General features: G+C 44.7%; 1 protein-coding gene across 12 annotated transcripts in view; it reads right to left on the bottom strand.

The window, feature by feature from the left end:
- Positions 1–20,781, bottom strand: part of SGMS1 (sphingomyelin synthase 1) — a 100,046-nt gene that overhangs the window by 14,066 nt on the left and 65,199 nt on the right. For 11 of the 12 annotated variants that reach the window (XR_012674216.1, XR_012674213.1, XR_012674215.1 and 8 more), the window contains one exon: positions 254–1,096. Coding sequence is in view for 4 of the 12 variants with exons in the window: in XM_075154064.1 (XP_075010165.1) it covers positions 254–876 (623 nt within the window). In the remaining 8 variants the exon portion in view is untranslated. Of the gene's footprint in view, positions 1–253; positions 1,097–9,931; positions 10,535–20,781 lie in introns of those variants that run through there. The other variant, XR_012674217.1, reaches the window with a different exon arrangement.

Raw genomic sequence — 20,781 nt, 5'->3', positions numbered from 1 at the left:
TAATTGCACAGGCAAACAAGATCAGGGCTGTTTCTTAGTTTCTTAGGTAGTAGTTGGACTGAACTTCTCCCTTTTGCACAAGTAGCCCACACATCTGCAGTTTGCCTATGGCATGATATCTATTTCAGTTTGGGAAGCCAAACTCAGAAAGATCACAAGAAGCTTAATTTTATTTGGATGTAAACCAGTACCTGACCTCCAAAAGCTGCCAGAAGTATACCCTAGCATTTGGTTTTCAAAATGTTTCACTTACTTGTATTTTAAGAGCAGCCACTGAACAAACCACAGTCCTACAAGGATCATGCCGTTGATTTCACAAATAGAAAAAGCCCATTGCACCCGATCAAAACGATCAAAAAATGCATCTGGTAGGGGAGGCTGCACCTCCTTGGGAGGCACTCGTTCATGAACGACTGAGATAGTCACTGTGGTAAAGATGAAACAAAAAAGTGCATAAATAAAAGCCAGGAAAGTCTTGCCCCATTCCATAGGATACTGTGAGCGCTCTGGCTCTGGCATGGGGATCTTTATCATCTCCTTCTTAAACCCATTTGGCATCCCGTTCAGCTTCATTTTACTGCTAAAGCCATTCTCGCGCGTGGTGTTGCTCACGCTGATGCGGATGTGCCCATTGACATGCCCATTTTTGTGAGCCTCGATGTGGTGAGCCATTTTCAAGGTTTCAATCATGTGCAATAGCCGCTGTCCGCTGTCGGAAGACACCCGGGAGAGAGGCGTCTTCTTAAAATCCTCTTCCGTGAGGTTGATCAAATCCTGCCCGGTGAAGCTCTTCAATGGCTCACAATACTCCGGCACAGCATTTTCCGTTAGCCAATTCGTCACCTCCTCGGGTGACCACAACACCACTTCTTTCATCTCGCCAGGCAGCCAGGGCACAGTCTGACATTGATTTTAAATTGGGCAGCAGTCACTGCGACTCCAGCGTGTCGGAAAGCTCCTCCTTGGCTTCATCTTGTCCGAGGAAGCAGTTTGGCGAGAGGCAAGTCCCCGTCTCTAACCATCCGATACGAGGATCCAGGCGTGGAGGCAAGCATAGGAAACTGTTCACTTCATATTCGTGTTGGCATTCTTCTTCCTGGGGAGGAAAAACACCCCAAACCAGTCATTAGGACAGCATTTACCAAGAGTTTGCAATTCATGTTTAAAGACAAAATTACTGCAAAACAATAGCTAGACTCTGGCATGGAAAAGACTAACTGATTTGAGCTCTAGCCTTGTACACACAGCACTGTCCTTCCCGAGCTTGCTACCGATTTCTCAAGAGCTTTAAGAGTTTTGTATTATAAACACCGCTTTGCAGCTGTGGGAAGGACTCCTTCCTGCTCTGTATTTGTTAAATGTTCTATTACTATGCAGCTCTGGTCCATAATCAGTACCCAAACTCCTCTTAAAATCATAATACTAATGGATTTAAGGATCTACGGAGCAAACGTTTAGTGTTATTCATGTCACAAATCTTCTCTCCCCTTACAGACTGGTACCTTAATGCAATGTGTTGCACCTAGTTATTGAATAGGAAGCCTGGTTTTTGTTCTGCAAGGCAAAAATATCTAGTGTACCACAAAAAAACGCTTTTCTACAGGTCAGCAACACAAAAAAAATTATGTAGATAAGCAAGGTTATACTCTCTGGGCCAAAGCACCAGCAGGAAAAAAAATCAACGCCCAAACAGGTTAGCCTGAAAACAAACCAAAGCATTTAGGTTCGCAGGATTCTAGCAGATGTTTAGCAGCTCTTCAAGGTAAATTTTACTGTTTCCATGGTATACAATTCAAATAAATGTTTGTCATCAGCTAAAAAATGAACCAGTAGGAAAATGAAAGTGAAACTAAAAAAAAAAAAAAAAAAAAAGAACTAGGTAACAAACTTCTACACCCAATTAATTGCAAAAGTAGCTTAGAAAGCTTAGAAAAGCTGATCGCTTCCCATACAAAAATTACAGGAAAACAGATGTTACTTGCTGGAACCTCTTCCTGCATTTTTGAGACACGAGCAGCAAAATCCTCAGCACGAGGCGGCGATCACATGGCAGTGAACGCCACCAGCAAATTCCCAGGTTTGAGATGTTTATTCAACGAACAAAGAAAAAAAGGTCCTGCCCAGAGCAAAGAGAGGAAAACAGTTATAAGCCCTGTCTCCAGCCCGCCATCCCACAGACCAAGTCTCTCCTGCAGGAGGCTGCGGCATCGTAAACACAAAGTGGCCTAAAGAAAGCAACAGCATGGGGAAAACCACTTCGTATTTTCAAAAGTCTTATCATGCCTTTATCAGCTTAAAGAATATTTTTAGCCTCTTACAAGCTACCAGATGTTTGCGTTTCATCGCAGGGAGCAAAGTTGCCACTGAGGAAAACCAAAATAATCTACGCTACTGGCATGATTCGAGTAGCAGTGGTACAAAACAGATACAGAGCTATACTCCTATGCAAAATGTGACCATGCTGCACATAAATATATTTTTTGACCTCTAAACTGAGCAAGAAACACAAGGTGCAGTTTTTAATCTGTTTCTCTGTGGAATGAACCAGGTCTGGCGATTAAGAAAAAGCTTTGGACGAAGGACAGGCAGTACTTTGCGTACGCCACCTCTCACTTGCTGGGCACACCACGCACGCATTTAAATCCGTCGAGCAAACAGGGATGAAGATGAATATTCCCCCTTGTGAATATCTGTGCTGTTTTAAAACAGCGGAAGAGAGGATACAGCTCTACTTTCTTTTTTTCTTTTTTAATGGGATTATATGTACTGAGGAAGGCTTTTAGCCACGGATCGCTTCATTATTCAAGTTGTGTTTAGCAAAACGGTATTTAGTTACACAGCTCTGAACATGGTAAAAAAGGGTGGATTGAATTATGCACGTTAACCCACATCAGAAACTCCTACAAGACTTTGGCCGAAGGAGAGCCGCTCGGCTCTCCACCACGCTGGTCTCCGCTGTACTCACGTTACCACAGGGCACCTGAAATCCTGGGTCTGGCACCAGCCGCAGCAGAAAGCTCAAGCGTGAGCCCTGCATCCTTATTCCACGCGGGAGAGTTGGGGTCACCAGCAGTTATGGGAAGATGTTTTGCCTCCAGCCTCCCGTTTGGCCTCGGTCTGTGCATTAAGGGCGATGTCAGCCTTGAGCTACCTCGCTTACTAATGCCCGTGGCTCGACTCGCTCACTGCAGACCAAGAGGATGGAAACACCGTCGCCTTTTTGGTGTCCACAATATTTCAGTCTCAAGTGAGACTGAAATAATTCAGAACTCAAGGAATCAGTGTCTATGTGCAGGAAAATGCAACACACACTTTCACACTTGTCCTAGGGTCGAAACTCAGGTTGAAATCCGTGAGATGCAGCACCAGAAACGGCGCAGCATCTAATTCACAACTAATACAAACAGACTTCTCTATGGGCTTGCTGTTTCTGAGGGTAGCGCCCTACAATCTTGATAAAGCCCTAAGTTATTTATTTTTTAATCCTGTTACAATACCTGGGCTCTTAGTCTGCAGCAGGACCTCGTTTTCCCATGCCATTTAACAGCTACATCGGCTGCCTCTCCAAGTTTTGCTTTACAAATTCAGCATGGATTTGGGGTTGTCCGAGTACACCACGAGGTGGGGCAATATTAAACCTTTTCAATTTTAAATGCTGGAGTGATTGAATCACAGTTTCCCAAACCATTCAGAAAGGAGGAAAGCAGACCTTCAACCGTTATCCTCCCCACACACCACCCTTTCTGGCTAGTCCCTGACAATATACCGCAAGCCTCCCGTGTGCTTGAGGATTCAGGATCCCAAAGACACAGTGCGAACGGCTGCATTCATCACTGCTCAGGAGCCTGTAGCCAACCTTCAAATTACATCTCCTTACTTACCATGCACATACATCCCCTCCTGCCGCGGCGAAGCTAGTAGGTTTTAAGATGAGCTCCGTGTGGAGCCTAAAAGAACGAAAATCTGTTGCCAGCTGCAAATACTATGATATTGGCACAAGAGTCATAGTATGCAGGTGTAACCTCATGATACCTGGCCTGGCAGTGTTATGAGAAATAGCAAATGTGTGTCTTGCAGTAAAACTGCACGGTTTGGCAATATTGCTAAAAACTACAATCAATTCAGAAACTTGCTCGTGCTTTGAACTCAGTAATTCCATTAAAGGTACCATACAGAAGAATAAAGATTGCTCGACTCCAATTTTTGTGTCTTTACGGAATATAAAATACAAATATCTCCTGAAAGTCTTTGTTGGTTTTAAAAATGAGAAATCCCATCTCACACACAGAGGCACATGCTTTCACCCCATCTCATCCTCTGTGGATGGATGGACAACGATGACATGGGTTTCACCAAGGAGCAAGAAGCTACTGAGCAGAAAGCTTCAGTCCTCAGGGATGACGCTTCTGGGAGCACGAGTGCAGCGCTGGCCAGGTGCAATCCCAGCCCGCTGCTATCACACCACCAGCGCATAAATCGCTGTCGAGCACCTTTTGTAAAAGCAGAGTAACTCATACTCACTGGAAGAAGGCTTAGAGGAAAGATAATTCTCTGCCAAGGACGCAGGCCATAGAGTCATTTTCTCTGAGAGTTAAAACGAGGAAAAACAACTAAAATTTTTACCGAACACCTATCATTCTAACCTCCATTTCACAGCCTGTTTAATAGGGGAGGAATAGACAAAAAAGCTCCTTTACTAAGACCTTCCAGCTTGTCACATTAAAAATACCTCATTTTCGATCATGTGTTCATGAAAGTTTGATCGGGTGAGGTTCACAGAAACGATATGGGAGACTAACAGCCCTCGCTGGCCCCCTTGCTTCCACAAAAGGTCGTCTTCTGTCCATGAAAGCTGAAGACAGAAGGTGGGGACGGGCATCAGCTGCCGCCGGACCACATCCACCGGCTTAGCTTGGTCCCACTGCCCCCCCAAGGCACAGGGACGGGCAGGGGGACGGGCGCACACCCAAGCCTCCCCAGCTCTGATGCAGGTTGTTAACCTGGGCCAGGCAACTAAAACGCTCCCTCCACCCGCAGCAGATCTGCTTCATTAAGGAGCCTGTATCTGATAACGAATTATAAATAAGAATGCGATTATCATAATAATACCAATTGCACTATGATAATGATGCCACGTAAAACTGGTATCTCAAAATACCCACACCACAAGACCGAGCAGGATGAAATAACTTCAGCAAGGGCTCCAGTCCCCACCTCCTTGTGTTTACATGACCTTTCTTCCCCTGTTGCCCGCAAACATTAAAGTGCTAACTCAAAACTTTCAGATCCTTTTCCACTTTCCCAACAGGGAGCATTTCCCACCACCACTTCAATCTGTCCGTATGAGGGTTGTAATACCATAACCATGGCCACCCCAGTGGGTTAAACAAGTATTTGAGAGCGCACTACGTAACCTTGCATATCAAGATCTGTTCTCTTTTGCATCACTTTGCAGAGATGCGGTTGGGCATAAGGACCGAATGTGGGAGCACCCACCTCTTTGGTTAAAGGACAAGATAATCAGCAATAAAATCATCAGCTGGCTACACCTCCCCACTTGACTTGGCGGCCAAGGTGCAGAAAACTCTGCAGTTTTCTGTCCCTAGGTCTGCTTGGAGGATAACTAAGCACTCACATTGGACGACACCGTTTCAGATTCCGTTTCAAAGACCGGGGGCTCACTGCTGAGCTGGGGACAGACATCCCCTGGGCAGGCGGCACACTTTGGCTGGGATGGCTGCAGGGTCCACGGAGCAGTAACCTCCCTCCACACCCCTGGAGCTGGCTTACAGGTTAACACGCCATTCCCTATTGCCTCTAAACTTGCAAGCAGAAAGCATTACGTCTCGCAATTAACACTGATGAGACAAAACCACATCCACCCAAAGCAGCAAAAGACGACCCCCCAAACCAGTTTGCTCATCTCCGATCTCCTCCTAAAGCACTGTGAAACCCGACTGAGGAAAACCTAAGTCTTCCCAAATCAAATCATGCCTTCCTCATGTTTGTACAGTGCTTTTATTCTCTAAGCAAGGACCTTTGCTGCCAAGGCAACAGTCACTATAGAAATCAGTAAAATAACCAGCCATTTCAGAAACCGCGACGAGCTCCTCACCAGGAGCCAAGGAGATTTTCAAATCCTTTCAGAGGCAGTGGGTGTGTTTCAGTTGCAACCCTGAGCATCCTTCCCAAACACCCCGGAAAAGTTGAGATGATAAAACCATTGGTAAAAAAGAGCGTTAAAACGAGCGAGGTCCAGGGATAAGCACAGTTTGATGATAAAATAGTGACATTTTCTTCCTTGGAAAACAAACGCCGAGATGCACGCTGATTATGTGTGCACACACGTAAGCAGGAGAAAATCAACTGCTGTAAGGATTGAAGTTTTAACGCTTTAGAAACCAACCCACGAGTGAATTCCCCAAACCCCCCGGTGAGCAGAAGTTACATGGAGACCAAATACTCCGGATGAAAGCCGAGAGCTCTCGTCCTGCATTTTAACAGCACAAACCAAACTGTTCGTAACAGCAGGGTCTGAGTCACTGCTACAGTCACCTCCTCTACGGGCATTTTATCATCACTCACAATAACACTCCGACACCTCAATAACTGGACGTCCTGTACTTGCAAAGCACCTCTGCACGTCAATTTGCAATGAAAGGGCGATGCCTGCCAAGAATTACGTGCTAGATATCACTAACAAGCTCTCAAGCATCGTACCGAATTTCTTTCCTCCCTCCAGGATAGCCTTGCCTCCAAACCAGAGATTGCCCCTTGCAAGAGTCTCCACCACTAGCAAGCAAGAGACTGTTGGCATTTTAAAACATTACAATAAAGCTGGTTTTGTGCTGTAAATACAAATATATGCAAATACAAAATATCTGTAAGTATAAAATTGAGGCAGAGATGGGCTCACGAGTTTCATGGAGCTCCGAGATAGGTTTCCAAGGTCGGTCCCAGATGGAAAACGTTGTCCCATGGACACAAAGTCAGAGCAAGCAGAATTACTACTACGAAAAGAGAGGCTGGGATCAATATGTGAAGCAACGCCCACGTACCCTGAATAGCTACTTACGCAGCTTCAGAGAGAGGAAAAAAATTGCCTGCATACTACATAAATCCCCGAGCAACCCATTTTTTCTAAATTACTCTATAGGAAGAAAAAAAAAAAAAACAAACCACCGTGTATTTCCTATCCTAATGTAACAAAAAAATAAGAGATGAAAATCCACTCACAGCCAGGGATCTCAGTATAACAGCTCTGAACCCAAGCCCGGAGTTCAGTGGCAAGGATTTCAAAATGAAAGTACTTGCATCAAATCTGAATAACCAAACAGCTCATCTTCAGATGGGAAACACTGCTTGTGAATATCTCTGCTACAAAAATACATCACCTATATTGCGTGCATAGGTATATACACGCACGTGTTCTGTGCTAGGTGATAGAGACATCTTTTCCCCCCAAACCTGATGAAGCCTCATCACTTTGCTTCTTCGTAGCCCTACATCTCTTTGCTCAACTTTCTTCCTCCCCCTTCTTCTTCCTTGGGCTTGGAAGTAGTTATGGAAACCAGCAAACACTCACGAGAAGGCTTCACCTGACCGGCAATCTCATCACAGGAGCAGTTGCTAAGCAGGGCTTTTGTTTTGACGCTACGGAAATGCTGCTTCGAGTGGTCCGGGGGTGGAAAGGATGGGGCGGGGAGGGCAGGTCCTGCCTTCGGTTTAAGTTACAAACAATTATTTCAGACTGAAAAGTCTCCTCAAACGCAGGAGGGAGAGCCAGGCGCCAGGACCAGGGCCCCAGCTGACACCCGCCGGAACAGCCATGGGCTTTCCGCCTACGGCAGGGATAACCCAAGCGCACATCTCATTTTGTACTGCATACCACAATCCTAATCTCTAAATCCTAAAGCACCTGCAGTAGAGGTGGGATGAATATTAGCTTATTTTTGAACGGCTGCAATAGGAAACCCACCTTCCAACTCCCTGCCCCAAATGCTTTTAGTTCTGTGCAAGAAAGTTGCAAATAACACCACAAAGTTAATTTGCACTGGGAGAAAAATAAAACCAAAACACAACTATATTCAACTCCTAAGAATATCATCCTTGAGAAAAAAGTGGGTTTGTACTATTTCAGCCCTCCACCCGCAAAGGGGTGCGTGAAAATATTAAGGACCGTCACAAATCCTTGCACACGGGTAATCTGCTTCGACACCAGGATCTTTAATTCTTCAGCAAAGTCTTCTACAGCAGGACTCAACCCACCCACCGCATCAGTCGCTCCTTCGCTGTATACAAAAACCTCCACGGACACCACGACGCGCGCTGCGCTCAAACCTTGCACATCTGGTTTCTGGACCGAAGCAAGCCCTGGCAGCAAGCTCTGGCCGTCGTCTCCAACACAGCTAAGCACAGGTCGGAGTTACGCCTCGGGATCTGGGTCAGCCGGAGATAGGGCAGAGCTGGAAATAGAGCCCTGCGTCCTCGTGCAACCTCTGAGCTAACTCCGTTACTAAAGAGCACAGAACGATACTTGCCTTCCTCTTGAAACTATCCAAACCTCCTTGTATTTATACGCACACAACAGAAGACCTCTGAAGGAAAACAGATGAAACACTGAAAAAAGCAGAAAAAGTGGTTTTTCCCCCTACAAGGCATAGAAATAGAAATGGGGAGAGGATGAGGTAGGGCAGGAGGATGGAAACAAGAAAATAAGGAGATATTAAACGTTTGTGACTTGCTCCATATTTTAACTCAGTTAACCAAGTGCAGGTGTTTTGGGTTTTTTTTTTTGGTTTGGTTTTTTTTTTTTTTAAACTGACATTGAATACCTAGAAGTTATTTATTGTTAGTCAGATTTGTGGTGAGCGTCCAGGAACCTAAGTAATAGCAAGAACTAAAAAAAAAAAAAAGATCAAAACAGAAAGGGAAGTTTTGCCTAAGGAAACTGAGGACAGTCTTGTGACTGATGGTAACATGGCTCTAAAATGCATACTCCAGCGTATTTTGCCAAACCAGCCATGCAGATTGGGAAAAATCAAGCCAGATGAAACTACAGTGAAAAAGAGCGCCACTGCGGGCTTAAATCAATTAATTGCCATATTTTTTTAATATTTGGGTTTGTTACTGGACATGTATTAGACAGCATCCAGACCACAACAGTTGCTTCCTCCAAACTGCCTTTCCCTGAGTTATGACTAAAGCAAAAGAAAACGGAGTTTACACACTCAGAATCCCAGCCTAGAATAATGTTTCCATATTTCATTAGAAAGATAAATATTTTATTTCAAGTACACTACTTTTGAAGTCCAGCACATCAGACCCAGATCAAAAAGACTCCAAGCCTCAAGAGTTGAAATATAAATATCTATATATCTTCATGCAAGTTGCTGTTCTCTGCATTTCAGCTGTTACTATTCATAAACCCACCCAAAAGGCACACCATCAACATCATTAATTTTCAATGCTATTACCCTTGTAAAACAAAACAATTTGCGGGTTTGTCTTTATTAATTTAATTTCTTCTAACACATACTGATCCCTAGTCTGAAAGACAGAACACCACAAATATTCAAGATTGTTTCTGGTATAAATAGTCCTAACCCAATTTTTGAACACATATTCCTCCTCTTTCGAGCAATATCTGTTCAGAGTTGTACCATAAATCAAATATTTATATCTGGAAGACTTATATCTGTATGAAGGAAAGGAAGACTCTTATTGCACATTTGGTCTAGAGCAACCAGAAACCCAGGAAAGGCTAGGAAAAGGGAAAGAAAAAAAAAAGGCATTTTGGATTGCCAGTGAGTTACGGGTGTACAATCTTAACGATGGGAACTTGTCTTACTAGAGCCAGATCTCCTGAAAATTCAGATGAACTGCCCTGGCACCTTCCTTTTGTGGTTAACGCTACAAGCCAGAAAAATACCTCTCAGCTCGCTTGCCAAACTTCATCCACCTTCTTTACTCTCTTCGCCGCCAGTCACATGGATGCCAAATCTCGCTGTTTGCAGCGGAGATCTGCCACTGTCGGCGTTCGGCTTGATGGCAAACACACGCTCGTGTTCATTCAGCAAAATCCAGTGCAGCTGGAGAGACGAATCCTCTCCCCTCCCCAGTCCAGCCATCTCCTTCGTCGAAAGCAAGAGTATCAGAAAGGGACGGCAATTCAGACCAGCTCTGTTCCCCACTCTAAGGGTCCCTATTTTTTTGCCTTTTATAGGTGATTTCGTGATTGTTGCTTGGTGTTTCAGGACTGCTGCTGCTGCCACCGAATGTGACACTTTGATTCTGCAACAAGCTCCAAATTTCAGAATTTGGACTTCAGAAACCCAAGATATTCCTCCCTCCGGCACTGAAAAGTAGCTTTATCTCTGTATCGGACTCCAGATCTTAACACCATCGACTATTCATATTCAGTGCTCCTGATCTGCCAGACATGCCATCCCTCCCATTGATTAGCCTGTGACACCAGCGAATCCTACTTAAATCTTGCTTCTGACAACAATTCGGCATTGAACCCAAAGAACAGGTATGCACGAACGTCCTCCCCAAAACATTAAGTTTTCCTAACATTTTAAATTGCCAGATATTTTAAGAGCACAAAACAACACTGAAAACACGCTTGCTTCCACACTGACAGCGATGGCGACTGCGTGTACTACCAGGTACCAGTCAAACAATTTCCAAGCCCACAAGCAGAATCACTTGAAATCATTATAGCGCGTTCACAGTCTGCAAAATACTTTATGTTTTAAATATTCCTCTTGGCTTACATTCACAAATAAGGAGAGAGATAAGGAAAGATAAGAAACTTGTATCTTGCTATCTAACTGTGCTGGAAATTATGCATATTTCAACAACTGACTGAAAGTTCCTCCTGCAGACATCTGATTCCCTCTATTTTTTTTTTTGAGGTGACACACTTGAGGTATAGGAGATATGCCTGCGTCATGTTGTCCTACCATCTTTATGGAGATGTCCATTAGCCACCCAGCAACTCCGGTTACGATCCCAGGGAGCACCTCAGGCAGGGTGGCTGTCAGCCATCCTTTCTTCTGCAGATGGTGACTCCACTATCTGGCACACCGAACACGAAAGACTGGATGACTGCGTAACAGATTCACACACTGAACCGGTAGGTTTTGAATGCGTCAATTAAATCAGTTCAAAAAGTAACGTGTAATTCCAGCCAAACAAGAGAATCTCAACTCGAGGTACTGGGTAAGTACGACTAGCTTGCATTCATGTCATGGAAATTAAACTACATTTCAAAATAGTATTTAAGGAAAACAGTATTTCAGCTCACAAACCCCCGCCAAGGGAACGTTATCATCCACTACCTACCTACAGCCCATAAAACTGCTGCAAAGCAACTCAAAACACAGTGCAAAGCTCAGTCAGCAGTTCGTTCACACGGCACAACCAGAAATAATTAAAAATACTTAAATCAGATGCCTCTTGAGATGGTTGTTCATGCAATACCTCTTCTCCTGCCACAGAAGGGTTGGAAGGATCAGACCCAGCCTGCTACCATCAGCACATGATTGTCCAGCTGCTAGCACAAGTGCGCAGCCTCTAGCAAACTTTACTTACTAGTCTAAGCATTTTCTTTTAACTAAAAGGTGGCAAACCGGGCTGTACAGTACGAACTGTATGATGCACTCCTCAAAATCTCTGTTTCCTTTCATTAAATAGCACATTAGGCGGGAGGAGTTAACGGCTTGTAGCACAGCGCTAGACATAATGTCATTTCCACGATCCACCCCAACGTAAGTGTCCATGGACTACATCACAGCACATACGCTTTACTGAGCACGTAACAACTGTAGCTCCCTGCGGTGAACTCTGCGGGGCTTTCTATCCACGCGCTGCTCACAGCAAACAAATCGGATAGTTTCACTTGGTTTAGAAATTGAAAAGTCACGTCCACCTTTGGAAAAAAAAAAATAAAAATCAGCATTCCTTCCCAGAAAGTAGACACGTGAATTAACCATTTAATCAATTAAGGGATGCCTGTCGCTCTGAAAGGATCACCGAGCTGCTCGCCTGCAAAAACAAGATTGGGCTTCATAGCTCCTGTTACACAAATAGGTTAACATGCAACAAGGAGGACAAGCCCTGCTCGTTTACAGCAGCAAGAGAACTGCAGAAACCCAGCGGCACTATTCGCCTCCCAGCCACAGAAAGAGGAACCCAAATAAATTGCAGGGAAGGAGATGAGAGGGAGGAAGAGGAGGAAGGATTTATATCTGCGGTCACGCGGACGCCGTAGCTTTCTGCAAGCAGATGGGTGAAGCCCAGATTAGCAAAGTATTAACGAAAGCAAGGCAGTAACGTCGATGAGGTGCAGCTCGAAAATAGCCGAACTCTGACCTGCCTCGCCGAGCGGAGCGAAGCTCCCCCCTCCCAGCCGGATCGGTGTCGGCCACAAAGTCACGGCTCTGCTGACTGGTGGGAAAGGCCGGGAGAACGCAAGAGAAGCGGAGCACGGTTGGAAAAAGCTGCTGAGGCTGAAGCTAAAAGGTGAATGGCAAAGTAGATAACGAAGCAGCAGCCACGCAGGAGAGAGCAATACTCCTTTAAATCAAACCTTCAGCAGCAAGATGCAAAAGCTCGCTGGGAATAAGCCCTTCCCGTAAGTAAATACTCAGAAGACGCACTCTCTAGAGATGTCCAGCAGGATGCAATATCCCTGCTGCACAGAAAGCGAGGGAATAACAATTACGCTGATGTTTCTCATGTGCTCATCCGAGCGGTTAGGATCTTACGGTACTGCAGAAACTCATCTGATGAGGAGCCCTTGAGAGTGGGACACCAGTAAAACCCCGTCCAGCCACCTCGTGACAGGCTCCATGACTATGCAGCACTCCCTCAAGGTCTGGGAAATGTATATACACCTCCTAAATACATTAGTAAACAGAATATTTTAAGAGTACAAAACAAATAGGGGCAAACCTGACATAGCTGCTGCTTTACCTACCCATCCCATGGTCAGACTCGTTCTACAGGACTATCCTTGAGCCGTGCTCTGACATGCATCTTTTAGGTAAATCCTCAGAACATCTTCAAGATCTTCTAAACCTGATAAAATACGGCATTTTAATAAGAGGCCATAAAAAAAAAAAATCTACCATGTAGAAAGATCATGAAAATTCACCATTAGTCCTCTGGTAAAGCCAGCGCTTCTCCCGCAAGCAATACAGAGCTATTAAAATGACTACTGATGGAAAAAAAAGTACTATTTTGGAAACTATAAGATCAAGTACTGTAAAGTGTTCATACCGAAAGATATTAAACAGTCACAGTAATTTGCATTTGGGGTCTGTTGGGTTTTGTTGATGGTGGTTTTTTTCCCTTCTTCTCTCTTCTGGTTTATGTGGTTTTTGTGGGGGTGGGGCTGCATTACCAGAGATTGCACAGAATGTAAATACACATGAAATTTGCTTTTAAAAGCAAGTATATTATTATCTGTCCTTAGGCACTCCAAAACCTTTTCATTGGGTCTGAAAATACCTACATTCACAAATATTTAATGTGGGCAGGGGGATAAAAGTACCGTGGCAGAAATCCTGATGAAATATGCAGCTCACCCTACATGGTACCACAACAGCACTGAAAAAAAGTATCTTATTACAGGTTTTATTTCACATCATTAACGAAACAATGTAGGGACTTGATTTAATTTGATCCTAAGACGAACTTGTGCTGGTCTGACTCGGTCTTCGGCAGCCAAATTACAAAAGCCTGACCTCACAGCAACAGCCCAGGAGTAAAACCAGCATTTCCCATCAAGTACAAACGGCAAACAGCAGGGCTGGCGCACAAACCAGCCCGGCCCAGCGGCAGCACGCGCAGGCGGCTAACGCAGACTGTCTCATCCCAGCTGAAATGCAAGACGTGCCACGCACGGCACCAGGTGAATTAAGGTTTAAGGGGAAAAACTGATCTCGGACCGGAAAAGCCAGCGGCTATAGGACAGCACAAGGATATTGCGTTTCTATCTGTTACGGGGATTTCTTGCCCTCCCCGGAGGGCACAACGTGATCTGCAGAAGACGGGTGGTCAACAGCAGGGCTGAAGGCTCTCCTCGCTTTCTGGAGGAGTAACGAGGAAGGATCAATACTTAGCAAGACCCTGAGAAAGACTGGTACAGCCACCGCCGAGGGGAGCATCACACACAGCGCCAGCCCAAAAATCAGGAAACTTGCATTTCCTTCGTTCACTAAAAGCCAGTTTTTGCCAAGTAACCAATTTCCTTACACTTTTCATTAAATAAAATATGAAGGGCAGGCAGAGACGTAAATTATAAATGCATACGCTTCCATAAGCAACAGGCCCTGTTATTGCAGATGCTGCATAAATCATTGAGGACAACGGGACTTATGTCCCCTAATGGAGGGCACAGAATTCGGGGTCGGTTAGCAGGCAAGGAAGTTTTATATTAAAAAGTGTTGCGTTTTAGTGATCCACACCGGCTAGAAATATCAGAAACCAGTTTGGGTCACGTATTATTTAGTCAAGCCAAACAGGTGAAAGGCAGAATCAAACCTCAAGACAAACATCAGATTATTTTGGTGTGGATCTCCACCAAATATAAAACTTGTAATGGGACGGCAGGACACTCACCAGTTTGGTCGTTTCAGCCATTCTGCCTTAATTACCCTTCCGTCAGACTTCTCTGCAAAGCTGCCTGAAGATACGACAGTAGTTACGAATTGCCCTATTGAAACTTGTTGCTGTATCTGTTTTCCAGCACTTTGCCACGCACGTGAGCGCAAACACAATGCCTTTACAGTGTCAAGCGTTAGCAGTGAGAAGTATTGCTTTGGCAAATTTCCCTGGGGAAGAGTAATAGCTACCTATGGAAGACTTGCCCCTAATCACTGGCATCTCCTTTTTCTTTTTCTTTTTTTTATTTCAGGCAGCTGACTGACAAATAATACTGTTGCAGTGCTCATGTTTACAATGCACAACATCTTTCCTTTCTCATATTTGCAAAATTTGACTCAAAAGGCATAGCAGCTTTCAAAAAACTGGCAGCTGGCACCTCAAAGTTCAGTCGTGAAAACTAACAGTGTATCTAGTTGAAAACCGCCTTTCATCTTGAAAATCAGGATGTCGTCTAAAATATTTTCAGACTACCTTTTTACCACTCCATATTGGCGAAGTGGACTTGAGGTGGCCTTTAACTTGCAGCCAGATGAACAAGTTCAGGATGAGGACTGTGCTTAGCTGTACAAGCAGCTTCTCTAGAATAGGACAGGACACGTGAAGCTCCAAGACAGCAGTGCTCAGGTCTTTAAGGGACTCCATACTACTCTTTCCCACCATACAGGACTATAAAGCTCAACGGGTCCCTGGCTGAATCTCCAGAAATAGCAGGTCTGCCCTAAGCACGGGGAAAACCCAAAGCCACACATCAGCTTGCGGCTGCCTCCTCCCCCTATTATTCTGAGGTTCAACAGAACTGAAAGTCATCTTCACAACCAAAGTGATTTCTGAGTATAAAATCACTTCTGCTTGCCTATTTTCAAAGGTACTTACAGACAGGAGTTCCTCCCTATTTCAAAGCTCTGCATAAAGCTGGATTTATTGATGCAGACCCATGATTCATCAGTAGAGCAAGCTGTACGAGACAAACTGTATTACGCTGGAATCTAGCAAAATTGGGAAGAAAAAAAAAATCGGGAAGAAAAAAATCGGGAGTATTCCTCCCAAACTGAGACCTAGACAAAAAACTGTGTGTGTTCGTGCCCTCTATAGCTTTTTTCTTCCTTATTTTTCTTTTCATCAGCAGTGGCGTCCGCACTTTCCTCCTTCCTTTCCCCCATCCTCTGCAGCTTGTTTCAGCCCCGCGTGTCAGACCCATCCCAGCCGAGCGGCACACGCTCCCGATTAAAGGTCAACAGGCTTAGGAGAAAACAGAGAGGCTGCTAAAACCAGGGCAGTGCGAGACCATCGCCCGAAAACGGAGGGCAGAATGTTTTAGATAACTTTGTGACAGACGGGCAGCAGCACCGGCAGCCCAATGAGCCCCAGCAGCCTCCTCTTCCTCCTCCCCTTCCAAGGGTTTTTAAAAGAAGGAGAATCGGTCTGAAAGGATCCCGAGGACTGTAAATAAATTATGGCCCTGTTCATCAATTAGCTCAGGCTGCACTGAAATGAAAGCCACAGCGGGCTCTGTAATCACTCAAAATAAACTCCTCTGACGGGATCGCTCCTCTGCTGATGGCTCAATTATGCCTGGGAAGACCGTTACAGAACATTAAACATTAACAAAAGTCTGAGCCTGCGTTACTGTTCTCCCAGATAAATCTAATTCAGTAACTGAGTGTTTTTAGCTTAAGTAACCCTGAATTATTGGATCAATTCTTTTCCCACCTTTCCCTCACAAGTTGCGAACGTCAGGCGACTGCATACAGGGAAAATGTTTGCAAATAGTCCCTTTGCTAGACACTTATATTTTTATTATACAGGGAAGATATTTTTATTATTTAAAAATATATACCATTTGGGAGAGGGTTGTTTATGTGAATTTAGAAGCTCAGAAATCAAAACAGGGGCAAACTCTTCTCCTGGGTTATGAGGGTTTACTCTAGCCTCCCTAGAAGAGCTTCTTTGTTTCTTTAAAATCCAGTCCCTAGCAAACAGTTCCACAGCTTATGTTTTCTGAAACTGCAAGGAGAACCGTGAAGATGAAGAAACTCTAACACAGCAGAAAGTTGTTTTCATTTCTCATTTTGCATTTGCAATATATTATTTGCTTTTCATAGCTTCAAGTTTAACAGCACCAGAGATACCCTCGCCACCCGAAGCGTCTCTCCATTCTATCTCTGCAACTGTATTAACACAAAATAAAGTTTCTTGAGGCTTGCCCAGGTCGGATCTTTGCTGTTCTAATCTAAGTACGACATGCAAACGCATTGTGGAGGGCTGAACAATGCCAGGATTTCACTGCGGATTTAGATAGGGTGTGACTAGTTTAGAACAGACAAACCACTGTTCCCAAAGAAAAGCACGTGGCTGAGATTAAAAGAGAAAATTTCAAAACATAAAAGGAGTTTGAAATAATAAGGAAAAAACCCAGAGAGCTGGGAAGACTAAGACTGAAATCAAAGTTGCACCAAAACTAACTAGCTGGTGGTCTTCCTACAAAATCCTCCTCATCCTCAATGCTTAATAGTCACCAATCCCAAAGCATCAGCTTCCCCAATATAAATAAATCGCATTTAACTGGGTTCAACTTCATGTCTTCAAAAAATTAATAAAGTGTAACAGTGTCAACATTCTTACTAGTGAAAAATCTGCTTGACTGCTTCAAATTTACAAGACGACAGTGTTGTATGTATCACTGGGACCAATGAATTTTTACTCCTGGTTATGAAAAGCAGCCCAGTAACGAGGGAGAAAGCATCCTGAAGCATTATGAAACTTAACTGAGTCTTCAGGATTCTTGCCCAGAGGCTGAAAGAGTAACCGCACTTCTTAAATTCACTTTTAAAATGCAGAATAATTCCAGTTTCACAAATCAAGAGTTCACAAATCATGGCTCGATACCGAATTCCACCAAGATCTAGATATACTTATATCTACAGCTTATATCTACAGCCCCTTGAAAAGAATAAATGCTGTTTGTTTTAAAGTCATTTGCCCAGAGAAAGTGTTATGTTACAGGTTTTCTGAACTAAATATTATATAGCCAAGCATTATTTAGTTATGTTGAACTAACTGCTGTTTTTCCTCCACCGTGTCCTGCGCAGGGAACGCTTGGTACAGCATGCTTGCTGGTTTGTAGGATCCATCTAGGATGATATCCAGGATATCTGAAATGCCCTGGATACTTCCTTCTTCGTTTGGCACTGAACAGGATGGTTCACTGGTTATCAACATAGAATCATAGAATCATTAAGGTTGGAAAAGACCTCTAAGATCATCGAGTCCAACCGTCGACCCAACACACCATGCCCACTACACCATGTCCCTAAGGGCCTCATCTACACATCTTTTAAATACTTCCAGGGATGGGGACTCCACCACGTCCCTGGGCAGCCTGTTCCAAGGCCTGACCACTCTTTCAGTAAAGAAAGAGCTGGGAGCGCTACAACAGGAGCTCATCTGAACCAAGGAGCAGCTTGAGAAATCACACTGCTCTCAAGACTGACAGAGTTAAAAAAAGAAAGCAAACAAAAATAAACCCAAACCCCCAAAACCAAAGACAAAAAAAAGCATCAGGAAACAGATTTTTCAGCAAAGAAAAGAAAGGTTTCCTTAACTGGCCTTTGCCCTTATTTTAGGAAAGGCAACAGAAAATATGTCCAGACAAAGTTGCAAGGAACAGTGATAACCACGAGGAATAGCAATAAACACCGAGTGAAGAGTTGCTGACAAAACACTGTATAATGGCCACTTCCTAAAAGCAATGCTTAAAAAGCTTGCTGTTTACAAAGCACACAATATATTTACCTTGGCTTGTCTGTTGACTACCTTTCTCCTGACACTTCACATGCTTATTCCAAAATAAAGTCTCTTATAGAGTGTAATATTATAACCAAGCAAGACAAATGTCTTGTCTGTTGTTGGTAAGTGAAATTAAGGCCCTGGTACTTTTTATGTGTGTTTTTCCCAACTACTCAAACTCTCCCTATAAACTATCAGAACATGTACAATTCAAACAGCAAAGTAAATCTCCTTAATACTTTGCTCTTAACTTGGGTAGACTAACCTGAATTAGCTCAGTCCCGGCTAGACACAGCAGCGTGCATGCTGTAGCTCCGATTTTAAACCCGAGCTGAGCACGCCGGAGAGCTGACGTTACCGACGTGAAGCGTTGGAGCTGCTCACCTGAATCAGCTCCAGCCCCCACGCACCTGCACTCGGGCTACCTGCGCCAGCAGAATTCAACAAACCTTTTCTCGGAGGCATCCCCTCCCTCCTGCCTTCTATCCCCACCCTCCTCTCTTGCGCTTGGGTGATTGCACGGTGGAAAAAAATGCTCTTTTCCTGGTTTTCTGCTGGGCTGGGTGGCCGAATCAGCTGGCTGCGCATAAGCATAAGGAAGTCCTTCCCCTTTCGGTGGCAGCAGCGAGTTGTCAGAGCAGCTCGGCTGTATGTTGAAACCATACCTCAAGTTTCCTAATCTGCCTTTCTATTTTTAACCAGAGTCATTTCCCCCAGCTTCTCTGCCATGCAGACAGCTGCAGAAAGCAGCTGGAGACAACCGAGTGCTCCATCAGGCCAATTTTCCTGGCAAAAAAATCATCCGCAGGCCAACGGCAAGTGCACAAGGGGTGGCAGAGACACTCCCAAATGCTACCCTGAACCCACAGCTCAAGGTAGCCGAGACGGAACAGGGTTGTCTTCCTTTTCCCTATCCCCCGTGGTCACAACGGCTCTCACTGAACGTGGAGCGTGGCGACCTGGTTGTCCAAAGGATCGCCGCTCTCCTGGCTCACATAAACCAGCTGAGATCCCAAGCAGCACCTCTCGTCCCTAAAAACTCAAAGGAGAAAGGCTTAAGCAAAGGTTCTGAGCGTGGGCCCACCTCTGAGCTTAGCTGCTGGGGCCGGCTCTCCCAGGACAGAGAGGGAGGGACCACTCCTGCCTCCTGCAAGCCAGCACTACCATTTGGTACCACACTTGAGAGCTCTTGCTGGGATGTCCACGGTACAGAGACCTCCTTCGACAAACTCACGTCTCTCGGGGAAAGGTTTGGATGCATCTTCTCCTCCGGATTTGGATATCTCCTCCTTCAGGCACTTGGTATTAGGTGTAACACAGACACACGGCGAACCCTGAATGTTCTCCTCACATGGTAGAACAGTTTTAAAAAGCTCAGCTTTAAAAGGATAATGTGCAGCCGCCCTGTAAAGTTAGCCAAGCAAAAAGGGCACTTTCCTGAGCAGGAAGAGCAGTTTTGAGCTTTCGCAGGCGGATGGAAACCCGGGGACGCAGAGCACAGGCTGTGCAAGGCATTGAGCCACGTGGAACAGCATGGAACACGCTTTTGGGTTTGGGTTTTTTTTTTTTAAAAAGTGAGGTCCAGGTTTCTGAGCTGTGCTCTTGAAGGTCTTACTAGGACCAGGCATCTCCAGTGAGAGAACTGAAAATCTTGTAGGACCAGGCAGACCTTTGGCATAAGGCAGCCGGACTGAGAGCTCGGCACCTAAAACACACGCAGCTGGGGGAGGGCAAGATACAACTCCAATGCCGATTCAGGGAGTTTAAGAGTTAGCTGGAAGTTTTGAGTCATGCTCTTGGATGTGGACAACTAGAATAGCTTAAGCCCTTCTTGAGCTAAGCCCTTTTTCTCTTGTTCAAACAGCTGCAGGCATCGCAAATGAGGCTACTTTTGCTATTCTCCATATAACGTGTTTTCATATGCTATGTATTTTCTATACTTCAAGTTACTTGCACAAAATAGGCTTATTGCAAACACGATCGATCAAAACTTAAAGCAAATGCAGACAGGACTCTACAGATTATAAGTATCAAATGCCTTGGAGAAATCCGTTTCTCACATGCCTACAGAAACAAAAGTCAGGCAAAACAAAGTCTGGTGTGGATTTAAGCACAGCAAGACGCACAGCAAATCTTCCCAGCTCAAGCAGATTCGAATTACAGGATCCCAGGAAACAAAGCTGCTGAGCAAAACAGCCCATCAGCCAGAAACCCATTTAAAATTAAGTTTCATTAATGAGTTACAGTATTTACAGGTAGGTAAGCGGCAGAAACTGATGTGATTCAAGCAATTGCCACGCTGCTGCTGTGGCCAGGGGA

Source organism: Calonectris borealis, chromosome 7, assembly GCF_964195595.1.
Source record: "Calonectris borealis chromosome 7, bCalBor7.hap1.2, whole genome shotgun sequence".
NCBI lineage: Eukaryota > Metazoa > Chordata > Aves > Procellariiformes > Procellariidae > Calonectris > Calonectris borealis.
This window is presented reverse-complemented; position numbering and strand designations above follow the sequence as displayed.